General features: G+C 33.3%; 2 protein-coding genes across 2 annotated transcripts; one reads left to right on the forward strand and one right to left on the reverse strand.

Moving 5' to 3' along the window:
• Positions 1–642: 642 nt before the first annotated feature.
• Positions 643–5,125, reverse strand: LOC105344646 (large ribosomal subunit protein uL30). Its single transcript, XM_011452471.4, has 6 exons — positions 5,014–5,125; positions 4,210–4,309; positions 3,142–3,308; positions 2,598–2,735; positions 1,257–1,366; positions 643–898 (listed from the first exon to the last, which is right to left on the reverse strand). Exons 1-6 carry the CDS (start codon positions 5,025–5,027, stop codon positions 690–692), a joined length of 738 nt encoding a protein of 245 aa, XP_011450773.1. The 5' UTR covers positions 5,028–5,125; the 3' UTR covers positions 643–689.
• Positions 5,126–5,218: 93 nt separating this feature from the next.
• On the forward strand, positions 5,219–13,306 carry LOC105344647 (RNA-binding protein RO60). Its single transcript, XM_011452472.4, has 2 exons — positions 5,219–5,379; positions 11,512–13,306. Exons 1-2 carry the CDS (start codon positions 5,264–5,266, stop codon positions 13,040–13,042), a joined length of 1,647 nt encoding a protein of 548 aa, XP_011450774.2. The 5' UTR covers positions 5,219–5,263; the 3' UTR covers positions 13,043–13,306.
• The last annotated feature ends 33 nt before the right edge of the window (positions 13,307–13,339 follow it).

The following is a 13,339-nucleotide window of genomic DNA, read 5'->3' on the forward strand; positions in this document are numbered from 1 at the left end:
GTGCTCCAATTCAACTCAATCGCTAGACGGCATTGTACTGTTTCTGTAAACAACGGCTAAATCTGCTAAAGGTTGTAGAGGGACAGAGTGGATCGTAAACCCTTAGCTAGCATAAATGAAGTTGAATAAAAATAGATGTAAAGAGTACACAGCTAGCGAAGATGAGCTCGAGGCCATGCTTCACAACATACATATACGTCTCTCAAATAGACAACTTTATATTACACACAATACTAATTGTATGCAAGAGTCGGGGACTAGATTTCCCAATAAAACATTCTTGTCTACCATCAACTGCCAGATGGTAGTCTCCCAACATTTCATTGCTATCTGTGTACTGCTAGTATAGTCCAATCCACAATTTGTAAAAAGTTGTTTCCCTTTGTGGGAGTCAACCCAAAGGTCTCAAGAGAACATCCCAACTTTCTCTTCTTTATGCAACGGAATATTTGGTTTTAATGTCAAATGACAAATTTACACACCTCTATAAAACTACAAAGGCTACCATGAGAAATCTATGGGTTTTACCCCCAAAGATGACAATGAACAATTTCTGTAAAGTGTGGATTCGTCTAAAGCATTGAACCATAAACTCCATTCATAGACATGGATTTCCTTCATTAAATAACTACAGACATTGCATGATAGTGTTTTTCTTGTCTTTATTTTATCACATGTATTAACACTTGTTACACCATTCTGCGCAACAGAGGGTTAATGCTGTCCTCACGCAGGCCAAAGTCACCACCGTCGTTGAAGTGGTTGTACTTCCTTCTCCATCCACCATTAGGTGTGTTCAGTTTGAATGGCCACAAAAAGTTGGCAGCATACTTGAAGTTGGGTCCAACTGTGTAGATCTCGTGGATCAAGTCTTCCATACAGATGATTCCAAAGCGTCCTAAAACAAAAAAATTCAGGTTTTGTCCAAACGTTTTCTCTTTCAAAACTCAGAGTATATGATCTTAATATCCAGTTGCAAATTAATTGTTTCATTGAAAATCATTTGTCCATTGACTTAAATAATTTTCTGTTCCCCAAATTTAGCATTCTTTTCATTTCAAAAGAACCAATCAAAAAAATCAAATCAATCATTTTTGATAAGTTAAAGTTAGTGCCCATGTTAAATTAATCGTATAATATTTTTTTTTGGTCATGAAAAATGTATGGTTGCTGAACGAAGAAAACCACAAGGTAAATTAAAGGCAATGTCTTCAAAGGTAAAAGGGTACTTTCTCCTAAAAATACCAAAAACCTACCGAGGTGTTTCTCAATGAGGGCATTGTCTGTGAGAGGAATGCGCTGATTTCCAACTTTTCCATATCCCCTTTTGTACACCAATTCCCTAACACTCTTGAGGTTGGGGTACCTAAGACACAAATAAAATACTACATGAAACATCTTTACCTACAGAAGAGTTTGGAACTATTTCATCAATTTAGTTATCAAATTAAGATGAGACTTGATATATATTTTGCCGAATGTACAAGTACATGTAATGCACAATTATTTTCTTGAACAATTCTTTGAGAGAAAGGGGGGCATTTATGGTTATCAAGATTTTTAATAATTTCATTAAAGACACAAATTATGTTCCTTATAATGTGAACATTAATAATTGGCCCTAAAAATGCGAGATTATGGTCCATATCAATTAACTAGACGATTCATTTCAAAGCTCAGATGATTGAAAACTCCAGTTAATTAGATAGGGTGTCACGTGGTGCTGTGATGTCATAGAAGCAATAGCTCCGACTGCTGATAGAAGTACCTTCGTAAACTTTATGTACTATAAGACCTACTTTGATTAAACATGGAAGACAAGTTTCATGACATTCCTTTAAGGGTAGAAATTCAGCCATATATGTTCGAACTCCCAACGAGAGTCGATTGCAATGCATAGTCACAAGATAAAATATATCAGAAAAATTATCAGGCACGTAAAATTTCACTACATTAATGTTTCCACAATGATTTTCCCTGTAAATAACTGTAATATTGAAAGTTACGTCTTCCCCCTAATTATTGTGCCCAATTATACACAAGTGCATACTACATGTATATTCAGCAAATACGATAGTTGGATATACATCATTTTATTTGACAATTTTATCAAATTATCAATAACTAAACTTGAATACATGTAATAATTCTCTAATAATTTGTACTTTATGCTCTAATTCTACAAGTAGCATTTCTGGAACAAATAAAATCTGTTTGGGCTAATTTTATGGATTTCCAGTTTTTCCAGAAATTCATAGTGATGTATCTTAACTTCATTGATAAATCATTGGATTAATTAATACTATTTAATCATTAGTTGATATTGTACATTCATGGATAAAATGGACCCACAAAGTCCCCTAATATTAAGCCACTATGAATTCTAATGAGTCTACATGAAAAGGCATATTCTTTTTCAAAATGCATAAATTTCTATGCATGCTGTCTTAGGTTCTACAGGATAAACAAGAAATGTCGTCCCAAATACCAGTTTTAACAGGTTTGAGTGTTCTTTTTCATCACTTTCATTTTAAATATACTTTCAATTATTGTTCGTTTGTATGACATGAAGATGATAACTTTATACTTTCTCTTACCCCCATGCAATGAAGGGTTCAGCGATTCTCAACATGTGAATCGTGGCCTTGTTAAGTCTCACAAAAACACCATTGTTAATCTGCCTCAAACGGAAAAGCTGCATAACCTTCCTTGGCTTGGGATGAACTCCATTGATACTGAAAAATAGTCAATACCAAATTTATTTCATTTAACAAAATATATATCTGCAATACTACAATGGTCAGCTGGGAAAAAAATATAGATATTCCTTTGGAAGAAAACTTACAACAGCTGGCCTTTCTCTTTAATGCAAAGCTATCTTTTGCTTAAAAGATTTATGTAAAATTTTCCCCAATCAAATGAAATCTTCTTTGGACATGTCACAGCAGACATTCTAGCACCTTTTAGCCATTGGTTGTACTATTAAGGGCTCTCTCAGAGAGTTGTACATGTACCACCAACTCTCATTATTAAAAATCTCGACTCCCCAAATCTTTCATTTTCTGGCAAATACACACCATTATCTTCAATCACAGAGACGTGCTAAAACCTTTGACAACTTATCATATAATAACTTTTTACCCTCTGATTCGCATCACAAAAGCTAGCTTGGGTTCATCAGGGACATAGAAGTTGCCATTCTTCCTGGCTTGTCTGGCCATACGAATGTCATCTCTTTCCTTAGCTCTGTATTCTTTGATATATTTTTCTGCTCTTCGGAAGATGATTTTCCTCTTTTCCTTCTGTTTCTAAAATGGACAATAGTTTATATACAGTTAAAATTCATTATAAAACCTGATGATTTGTAGTTGCTCGATGAAAATTGAATGCAATCTGGATAGCATTGCTGGCTTGATTTTTACGATACAATACAAAATTAAATGTCTAATAGGGATATCATGCAGACCTTGTATTACAGTAAAAAACATCAATCCAACGTCAAGTCAGACCATTTTGTTAATATATTGCATTTATATTTGTGGGTTATCAAAAAGTTGTCATGTTTTGTTCAAAATGAATTCACGGGAACAATCTACAGAGGTATTTCAACAATGCTTGCTTTTTTATTGATTAGCAGCATTGAAAAATTTTGCCACTCAGGAAAAATATTTATAACCACTAGTTCACAAGAAACGGACACTCATTTCAATATGTAAATGGCAGTAGTAGTAAAAAAATTAGCATAGCGACACTAAAAAAATTTAAAACAAAGAAAAAAGTGAAAAAAACCCCCTAAATTGACAACGGGGCAGCATGGAAAAAATAAATCATTTGAATTTCTTTCTTTTATAAAAACAGAGAAAAATATGTGTCAGGTTAAGTGACCTGCAATTGGGTTAACTCTTTCAGTTTGATTTATCAATATTGTTCATTTATTTGAGCAATTAACTATCAATATTAATATAAAAAAAAAATCTGAATGCAAGTGCAATAATTTACAGCTTTAAATTCTTGCCCAAAAGTTTTCATATTAACCACATTGCAGTGTAAAAATAGAATGTTGTACGTCAAAGATAAGCAAGTTTAATACTGTGACAAAACTAAAGATATTGTTTCTGACACTGCATGATCCAATTCTTTTGCAATAACAGTACAAAATATTTTTAATAAAGAAATAAACTAATTTTTCTTATATATCATGGCACTTACTTGTTTGTTTTCGAGCTTTGCCTTGGCAAACTTTGCTCTCAATTCTTCATTCCTCTTCCTCTTTTTCAAGAGGGTTTCAGGCACTCGCGGAAGCTTCTTACTGTAATAAACATCATTTGTTTAAAAACTGATTATTCTCAAATGCAATTAATGGCATATGACCAATTCTCGCCAGTGCATTGTCACATCATTTTTTTGTATATAACTTTAAGTGTTGATAAAATGACAATACACTGGCGATAAATGGTTCTTGGCAAACATTGGTTGTATGCCAGTAGAAAGTGTAACAAAATCTTGGATAGATAGGCAATTAAGTAGAATTTACAAATGTTTACAAAGATGTAATCAACAACAAAACACAACCATCAAAAAAAAAATTGGTCATATCAAAGTTATAAAACAAGCTTTAACAAAGAAAAACTCAACAAGAGTATACATTGGAATATCACATATGAAGGTATTTCATTTCATATCTAGATTATTTAAAAAATATATCATTTTTCACTGCAATATTTTCAAACTCCATATTTGGAATAAGAGAGATTGTAATATTTGTTTAAGAATCTTGCCACATAAAAAATCCTATGTTTAATGTGTCAAAATTCAGACTTCGAAAATCTAAAAATTTCGAGAAGCCTAACATAAACATCGCTAAATACATACATAAGCTGCATTATATCTCATTCTTTTAAATATGAATATAAACAACAGATATAAATACGTCATAAAAATAAAAATAATTTATTAAAATGTTTTTCTTAAGGCCTGATGTCAATGGATTAAATGTATTGAAATACACATTACTTTTCCGGGGCCATGTTGAAACATCAAAAGACCGCTTATAGCATCGACGATGCAATTGTGTATATAAATTCGCATGATTTTTTTTCCAAGAATCAAGAATGATTTAAATATAAAAAAAATAATTTATTGTTTTTAAAACACAAATAGTATATTTAAAAAATACTAAACACCCCCAAGGATTATCTTCGGCCGCATATATCAAATATCGCGCAGGACATCTCTACTTTCGATTTGAAGTCCACACCACAGAATGGGGTCGGACGATTCTTTGCGTCTGTGGAGATTTTTCCGCTTTGGTAACGACAGAAGTGTATATACACCACATGTTCGATCATTGGAGAATTCATATGAGAAACTTATTATGAGGTATGATAGCACATATATTCCGTAATAGATTCATTTAACGTTATAGAATTATTGGTAAATCCACACATTTCCGAAAGTGCCGCCATCTTGGCGGAGTGGGATGGGGGTTTATTGGTATGCAGTCTTTTAATATCTAGCATGTTCACTTTACATTGTATCTCCGATTTTAGTTGCCTAGGTTCTGTGATGTTCTGAAATTGAATTGACACTTAATTTAATTCACCTGATCTCTAGATATTAAAGGGCATAGTGAAATTCTATTTTCCCGTTTTTAGCTCACTTGAGCTGAAAGCTCAAGTGAGCTTTTCTGATCACATTTTGTCTGTCGTCCGCCTGTCCGTCCGTCCGTCCACCTGTCCGTAAACTTTTCACATTTTCAACATCTACTCAAGAACTACTGGGCCAATTTCAACCAAACTTGGCACAAATCATCCTTAGGCAAAGGGGATTCAAAGTTGTGAAAATTAAGGGCCACACCCTTTTTCAAGGGGAGATAATTAGAAATTAATGACAAAGAACTATATATGATAAGAGTTCAATTTGGCCCCCATAATTCACCATTTTTTAAGTTTTTCGGGTACAATAAAATGTAAACTAATTTTTTAGAAGAATTGATATTAAATATATTTTTCATTTATTTATTTGATTTATTTGCAATCACCGGCAATATTTGACGTCAGAAGTGACGCCATTTCTATAATTCAATCAAAATCTGCCAAAATTTGACATTTTTCTTATCTATTTACGAATGGGAAATATAGAGCGCATGCTTGAACAAGGAAAACTTTTTTGTCACTTATCAGTCTTGGCTAGATACATCTCTGATTAAAATATTTTATTTGTTCAAGAATGCGCTCTATGTTTTCGGAAGGAAAAACTGCTTGAAAACAAGCTGTTTTACGCTAAAAATGCAAAAATGGCGGGAAAAGGTTGTCTTTACAATGTCATATTTCTAAATTGTGGGCACTTGAACCAAAATGAATATTATGTAAACACATCACATACATATCTGTACTAAGAAAGCAAAGAATGATAGTAAAATGATGATGTTCATTTTAGGGGGCCATTTTAGGCCCTTATCATATAAAGTCCTTTTGAGAAATTTTCAAAAGTCTTCTTCTCAACACATGCTCAAGAACCATAAAGCCAGGAAAGCTGATACTTGTGTGGAAGCATCCTCAGGTAGTGTAGATTCAAAGTTGTGAAAATCATGACCCCGGGGGTAGGGTGGGGGCACAATGGGGGGTCGAAGTTTTACATAGGAATATATAGAGTAAATCTTTAAAAATCCACTTCTCAAAAACTAAACAGCCAGGAAAGCTGAAACTTGTATGGAAGCATCCTCGGGTAGTGTAGATTCAAAGTTGTGAAAATCTTGACCCCCGGGGGTACGGTGGGGCCACAATGGGGGGGGGGGGGTGCTAAAGTTTTACATAGAAATATGTAGAATAAATCTTTAAAAATCTTCTTCTCAGAAACTAATCAGCTAGATGATTCTTTATAATTGTTAAGACTTTGGCTCCAGGACAATTCTTCGGCCTCACAAGAAGGTTCAGAGTTTGATGTTGCTTTATATCCCATATATAAACAATTGTTAAGGTTCTTTTTGAGAACTGCAATACTCAACATGTGATTTGTGTAACGGACCTGAGTGCTTGATATGCACAAATATATATACGCAATCCTGCAGGAGAATTACCCGTGGGTTTAATTCTACCAAATTACGAATTTCTCATAATTATTGCTTCTTTTAAATTCACACAAGAATCACCTGTGTTTGGACCCGTATTTAAGTTAATAACGAGGGTAATTAAATATAAGACTTATTTAAAGTTTACGTAAATTTATTAAATGATGAAATAACAAGATGATAATTATATAACTAATCAACAATACAAGTACACCTACAATTAAATCACTGACAATCGGGAATTACCCAAATTGTACAGTGATACTAGCACAACCTTCTTGTGTACGTTAACTCAATAAGGGGGGGGGGGGGGGGGGGGCGCACTAAACGAGAATGACCCGATTAGTGTACGAATAAATATTATAGAAGTCGAGAAATAATCTAGAATTACCAGACTATATCTCACTTAACTTTTAACGCAAAACTTTGACAATTATATACCACAATAAATCTAAATTTACGTAAAAACTATTTCTCTTGTAATAATGTTATCAAATATAGATAATTCACTTATTTATAGTATAATAAGATTCCAAAGAACTATTAACGTTTACTAATTATTTAATCGGTAACACTTCAGAGATTAACCCTTTGTCTAACCGTAAATAAAATAAACTATGTCGTCTGTATCGAAATTAATCCAATACAAACTCCCTAAATATTAATTAATATTGTGTAAACGAGATTAACCCGTAATACAACGATGAAATAATAAATAAATTACCAAAATCCCCTAATTCTACCTAAAATAATCGAAGTAGTAAAAAAAACACCCTCTAACCTCAATTGCTAAACCCCGAGTCCACCGGATAGAGTGATCTCCCCTATTTATAAACATATAGAGTCCCCCCGGTGACCCACGCGCTTCCCTAGGGATCACCGGCAGCACCGGCAGCCACCGGCAATAACATAGATTAATGTATAAAATATAATTCAACAATTAAATTAGGTGATTTACACAATATATGACAAATAAAATTATAGCAATTCATACAACAACAATTTTACACAGAAATCGCAATAAAACCTAGTGCACAAAAAGTTGTAATTCACATCGGGCGTGTAATTCTGAAATTCCAATACTGTAATGGCGGTATATAGAAACGATAAGTATATGCTTGGAAAAATCATGAAAACTTTTTAAGTAGAGCTTGTCAACGAAAATAAAAGACCTGGAAGATTGAAATACAATCAAATAATCACGTTCATCTGATGCAGTAAGTAATAATAGTACAAATTAAGATATCTTGCTGTAAAATACAAACGGTAAATAAGGGGAACATGTCAAAAAGCATTACATTATCAAAATACAATCCTACATTATCACAATCGTCACATATGACTATAAAATCATCCTGTTAGAAAAAGGGACTAATGATTATAAACATAAGAATATCCAGAGGGAAAAATGGATTTTATTAATACAGGATCTACATGTATTATTGTTCATTGTCCAGATAGTTTGCGTTATGACTCCATTAAGCTGATTTTATCATACATATTGTTCCTCAGGTGAGCGATGTGGCCCATGGGCCTCTTGTTACGATAGACAATGCTTTAGGAATGCATTTCTAATGATCAAATGAAATTTGCGAGTCAGTCGTAGAGTTATTATACAGAACTCACAATTCTCTGCCATGTAAACAAGGCCCGTGCCCTGTTTATGTCTACACAGGTTCAATATACCAGTAAAAAATCTTTTCAAGCTGATTTGTCGATCTTCTTTTTTTTATTTTAAGCTTAAACAAACAGTTTCTAACGTTTATTTGACACATTAATTTGAGACCTGAAACTGGAATTGCATTCAGACTGGTTGCCCAATAGTCCCAAATAAATTGACTTGAGTCAATTACAGTTTTACCATTAATTAACATTCATAACTAGTAACAATGCTTACTGGTCAAATGTGGACCACTCTCTCCAACGATAATTTCATCTCTCCCTTGCTTTAAAAATGACAGAATGATGTATTATATATCAACACTGTGTGGCTTACCCCAAGCAGGAATGTATTGTGATGTCATACTTTACATAAAATGATGTTAAATATACAATAAATGTAACATTAAATATTACACATATATTAACCATTTGAAATATTAAACAGTATGTATATTATGCTAATATTAAATATTAAATATATATCAGTCAATGTGCACAAGTAATATTCAATTACTGAAATATCAATTAATACATATCAAAGATATCAACTGCCACAAATGATATGTGTTTGTTAGCACATTTTAAAAGAGTTCATTTAAAAATGGCTTTGTTCAGTAAGTTAGTAAATGTACAATTAATTCAAAAAGATTATTTAATTAGGGCCCCGCAAGGATTTGCGGGTGCCCTATAGTAATCACTTATGTCCGTCCGTCCTTCTGTCTGTCCGTCTGTCACTCTTCCGTCCACAAATTTTCTGTTTTTTTCTAATAACCTTTTTTATGGTTGCCCAATCAAGTTCAAATTTGGTATGGTAGTTCAGTAGGCAGAAAAACATATTTTGATGCTTAGTTTGGTTCTCTATGTCTTCTGGTTTGGAGCTGGGGGGTGGGGTAGATTCCTTAACTATGCATAAGAATGAATGGGCAAAGAGGGATAACTGCTGAGAATGTTACCATTGTATACTTGGAAGGCTGTGCAATATTTGTCCTTTGGGATTAATTAACCTTCCTGAAAATCCTAAGCTTTATCTTTATCTGTCACATTGAGATTAATTACTGCACTGCCTGTGTCTGCAAATGAACTTTGTTTTGAAGTTGAGGTCAATTTTGAATGATGTGTAGTATTGTGTACATTCTATGAAATATGGATTTAAAATATAATATTCATACTTTATTTTGGTTAAAATACTGTACACAATGATTTATGATAATTTTATTGAATTCTATAATCAAGATATATATTAAGATATCCTTTTTCACTATTTTATTTTTTAATTATTTAGTTTATATTTTTCTGCCTTAATGCTGTTAATTTTAACAGGTAATCAGATAATAACCCCATTCTGTCATTCCTGAAAAAAAAATCTTATTGTAAATTTAGAAGAAAAGGATGAGAGAGCAGAAGAATTAATCCCTTGGGATTAATTATCTTGCCTGCTGCAGAAAATTTAGAGGCTTATCTCTATCTGTCATATGAAGATTAATGAACACCTTTGTCTGCAACTGATGTTTGTATTGAAGTTGAGGTCAACCCTGGTTGATACAATGTATTTGCATTCACTGAAGGCTTGCATTTTATAAAACACCTGTTTAAATCTTTTTTAAACACACATTTAATTTAGTTTTTTTATAAGACATGAGGTTATCCCTGTTTTATGCAGATACAAGGTTACTATTTAGAGTTTTTGGACATTCAGGAATTATCTTGAAATTTTAAAGAAGATTCAATGTTAATATAAAGAGGATGGAATTAAAAGTTTTTTTCACTTCTCTATATTAATTGTCATAACGGGGCCCATCCTGACTGGTCAGTTTTCTAGTTTTTTTGCTTTTGAATGCAAGGGTATAATATATAATAAATTTATCATGATCATAATAGTAACTTGATCCAAAGAGCTGGGTCATGTCTTGTTGCCACGCACAGATCATTTTATTCAGATCATACAAACATGATGTGAAGCATCTCATTTGATCTGATGATCCTCACTCTAACAATAATGTATTAGTATTTTACGGACATTTTCTCTTGATCCATATCTTTAATGTTATGCATAATTTATACATGTATTGTAATGAATTAATTATAATATTACATCCCTTTTTTGTCTGTTTTATTTTGTGTTTATCTTTGAGAATGTGCATTGTATAGACAGCAACCTGTTTTAAATACTATATATGATATCACAAATATTTACTGAGGAAATTTTTTTAATGATATATAAAAAAAAAACTAGCTGATACCAATTTGTTATAAGCTACAGTGACTGTAGTAGAAATGGGCGAAAATCTGTTGCAATATATTTTTCAGCATCCATTTTCTAAATTAAGAAATGAATTTCTTTTTATCAATTATCGGTGCCAAGCGACTCTGAGCAAAATGTCCTGCATTCTGGCCACAAGGAAAATTTAATGATTTAATTAAGAAAATGTAGGACATATTAGAAAAATCAATTTATCGATAAGAAACGTTACTTACTATGTGAACAATATGGCCATGACACTAGATTTATCTGAGCTTTTGTTTTTTTCTCCCCTAGCTCATCTATAAAATATAGTCAAACTTCGTTATCTAGAGTTAGATGGGACTGTTAAAAAACTTCAAGATATCCAAGTATTCCTGATATCTAGAGTAAAATAACTAAAAAAATAAGTGGTTGGGACTTAAAAATAACTTTGACATATCCACTGTATTTGAGATATCAGTGTTTGAGATATCAAAGTTCAACTGTATGTATGTATACTGTTAGCAATTTTATGATATTCATCATTATTTATTTCCAGAGTTATCCAGCGAGGACAAGGAGGACGGCTCATAGATTTTATAGAGAGAGAATCTGATAGAAACAGCAGGTTTTATCCTTTAGCGTACACTCTTGCTGTCTGCGCCAGGAGTACCAATCAAGATGTCTCCCGTAAAGCTTACATGGCAATACAAACTGTCTGTAGGACACCAGAAAAATTATTCATGTTTCTCAAGTACTGTAAGGAGTCTCTGAAGCTTAAATCATGGCCTAGACGCCACAGGATGGCTGTAGCTAAGTGGTATACAACTAATCCTCAATATCTTGATAACCCCATGCTTCTTGCAAAACATGTGACTAAATATAGGAGACGCCATGGGTTTTCACACAAAAAAGTGTTAAAGTGTTGTCATCCCAATACCTCTAGATGTCCTGATGATATCAAATTCATATTATGTTATGCTGTTAAAGGTATTTCAAAAGCTAGACGTTTGCATCATGGAGAAGAAGGTAAAATCATGTCTGTTGTGGATTTCATTAATGATGTTGATACTCTGCGAAAGGGAAAAATGCCAGAGGATGATGTAGTAGCTTTGATTAAAAAATGGGAGCTGACATGGGAACAAATACCTACTGTTCATTTGCAATCAGCACAAATATGGAAGGCATTGCTTAAAATAATGCCAATGACAGCATTGTTGAGAAATTTGGGAAAACTAACCATGCATAGATTACTTGAACCTGGTAGTCAAGAAGAAACCAAAACATGCTCAAGACTTAATAATGCAGAACTCCTTAAAAATGCCAAACTTCACCCTATCCAAATCCTTTCATCTTTGAATGGTTACAGAAGGGGGGAAGGATCTAGAAGTGACTGGAATGTTAACCAAAATATTGTCCATTCCCTGACACGAGCATACATGACGCAACTTACCTCTAGCAGTCAAGAACCCAACCTTCCTCAGAACCTTCTGGTAGCAATAAATATTAGGCATTCAATTGAGAGACATGTTGTTGGGATCCCTTTGATGAATTGCAAGCAGACTGCTACTGCTTTGGCAATGACCCTGAAACAAAGTCAGCCATCTACCCATACTGTTACCTTTGGAAGTGGGGACATTGCAAGAAGGCTTGATTTTCAGCTATCTGATGCTGGCATATATGACATAGAGAGTGCTTTAGATGCTGTGGAACAGAGAACAGATGATAAACCTGTTAATTTTGATGCACCATTGCAATATGCCATGCAGAATATGAATGCAGTAAATGCTGTCATTCTAATGACTGACCGTCTCACTGAACAAGACAGAAGTGATATCCAAAGAGCTTACAGGAGTTTTAAAGAACATTTCCTAGATGTTTCATTTATCACTGTGTGCTTTCAGAACTGTGAAGAAACATCTCCTGTTGCTGAACCACAAGACCCCAACATGTTGGATGTAATAGGAGTGGATGCAGGGGCATTAAATATCATTCTTTCCTTTATCGCGAACAGAGATCAACAAATACGAGGACTGCTGGAAGAACTTTCAATTGATGGAAGAATGGAGGAGGATATGGAACAGGCTTAGAAGACATGTCTGGAACATTGTTTAAAAACAGTTTCTACATCATTAAGAATCCATGGAAAGGAATCTCAGTGGAGGGTGCTGTTGATGCTTTTTATTAACATTTACCATAATTCTCACTGAACTATGATGTAGCTTTTATTTGCAAGAAGTTTTCTCCACACACAAAATTTAGTAACAAAATTATTTCACAAATAAATGTCCATACACCAAAAGTTAATTACTATGTTCTGGATGATCTTAATAAATCTTGTTTATTTCCCCAAACTGATCTTTGTTTCTTTTGGATACATGTACAGT

Source organism: Magallana gigas, chromosome 5, assembly GCF_963853765.1.
Source record: "Magallana gigas chromosome 5, xbMagGiga1.1, whole genome shotgun sequence".
Lineage (NCBI taxonomy): Eukaryota > Metazoa > Mollusca > Bivalvia > Ostreida > Ostreidae > Magallana > Magallana gigas.

Bases quoted from the DNA above. Each gene is read 5' to 3' on its own strand.
- LOC105344646 (XM_011452471.4), bottom strand. The intron at 3,309-4,209 runs GTAAGTGCCATG...TGTCCATTTTAG, and splicing joins CAAAGCTCGAAAACAAACAA to AAACAGAAGGAAAAGAGGAA. The intron at 899-1,256 runs GTAGGTTTTTGG...TTTTTGTTTTAG, and splicing joins CCTCATTGAGAAACACCTCG to GACGCTTTGGAATCATCTGT.
- LOC105344647 (XM_011452472.4), top strand. From the start codon at position 5,264: ATGGGGTCGGACGATTCTTTGCGTCTGTGGAGATTTTTCCGCTTTGGT. The intron at 5,380-11,511 runs GTATGATAGCAC...ATTTATTTCCAG, and splicing joins TATGAGAAACTTATTATGAG to AGTTATCCAGCGAGGACAAG.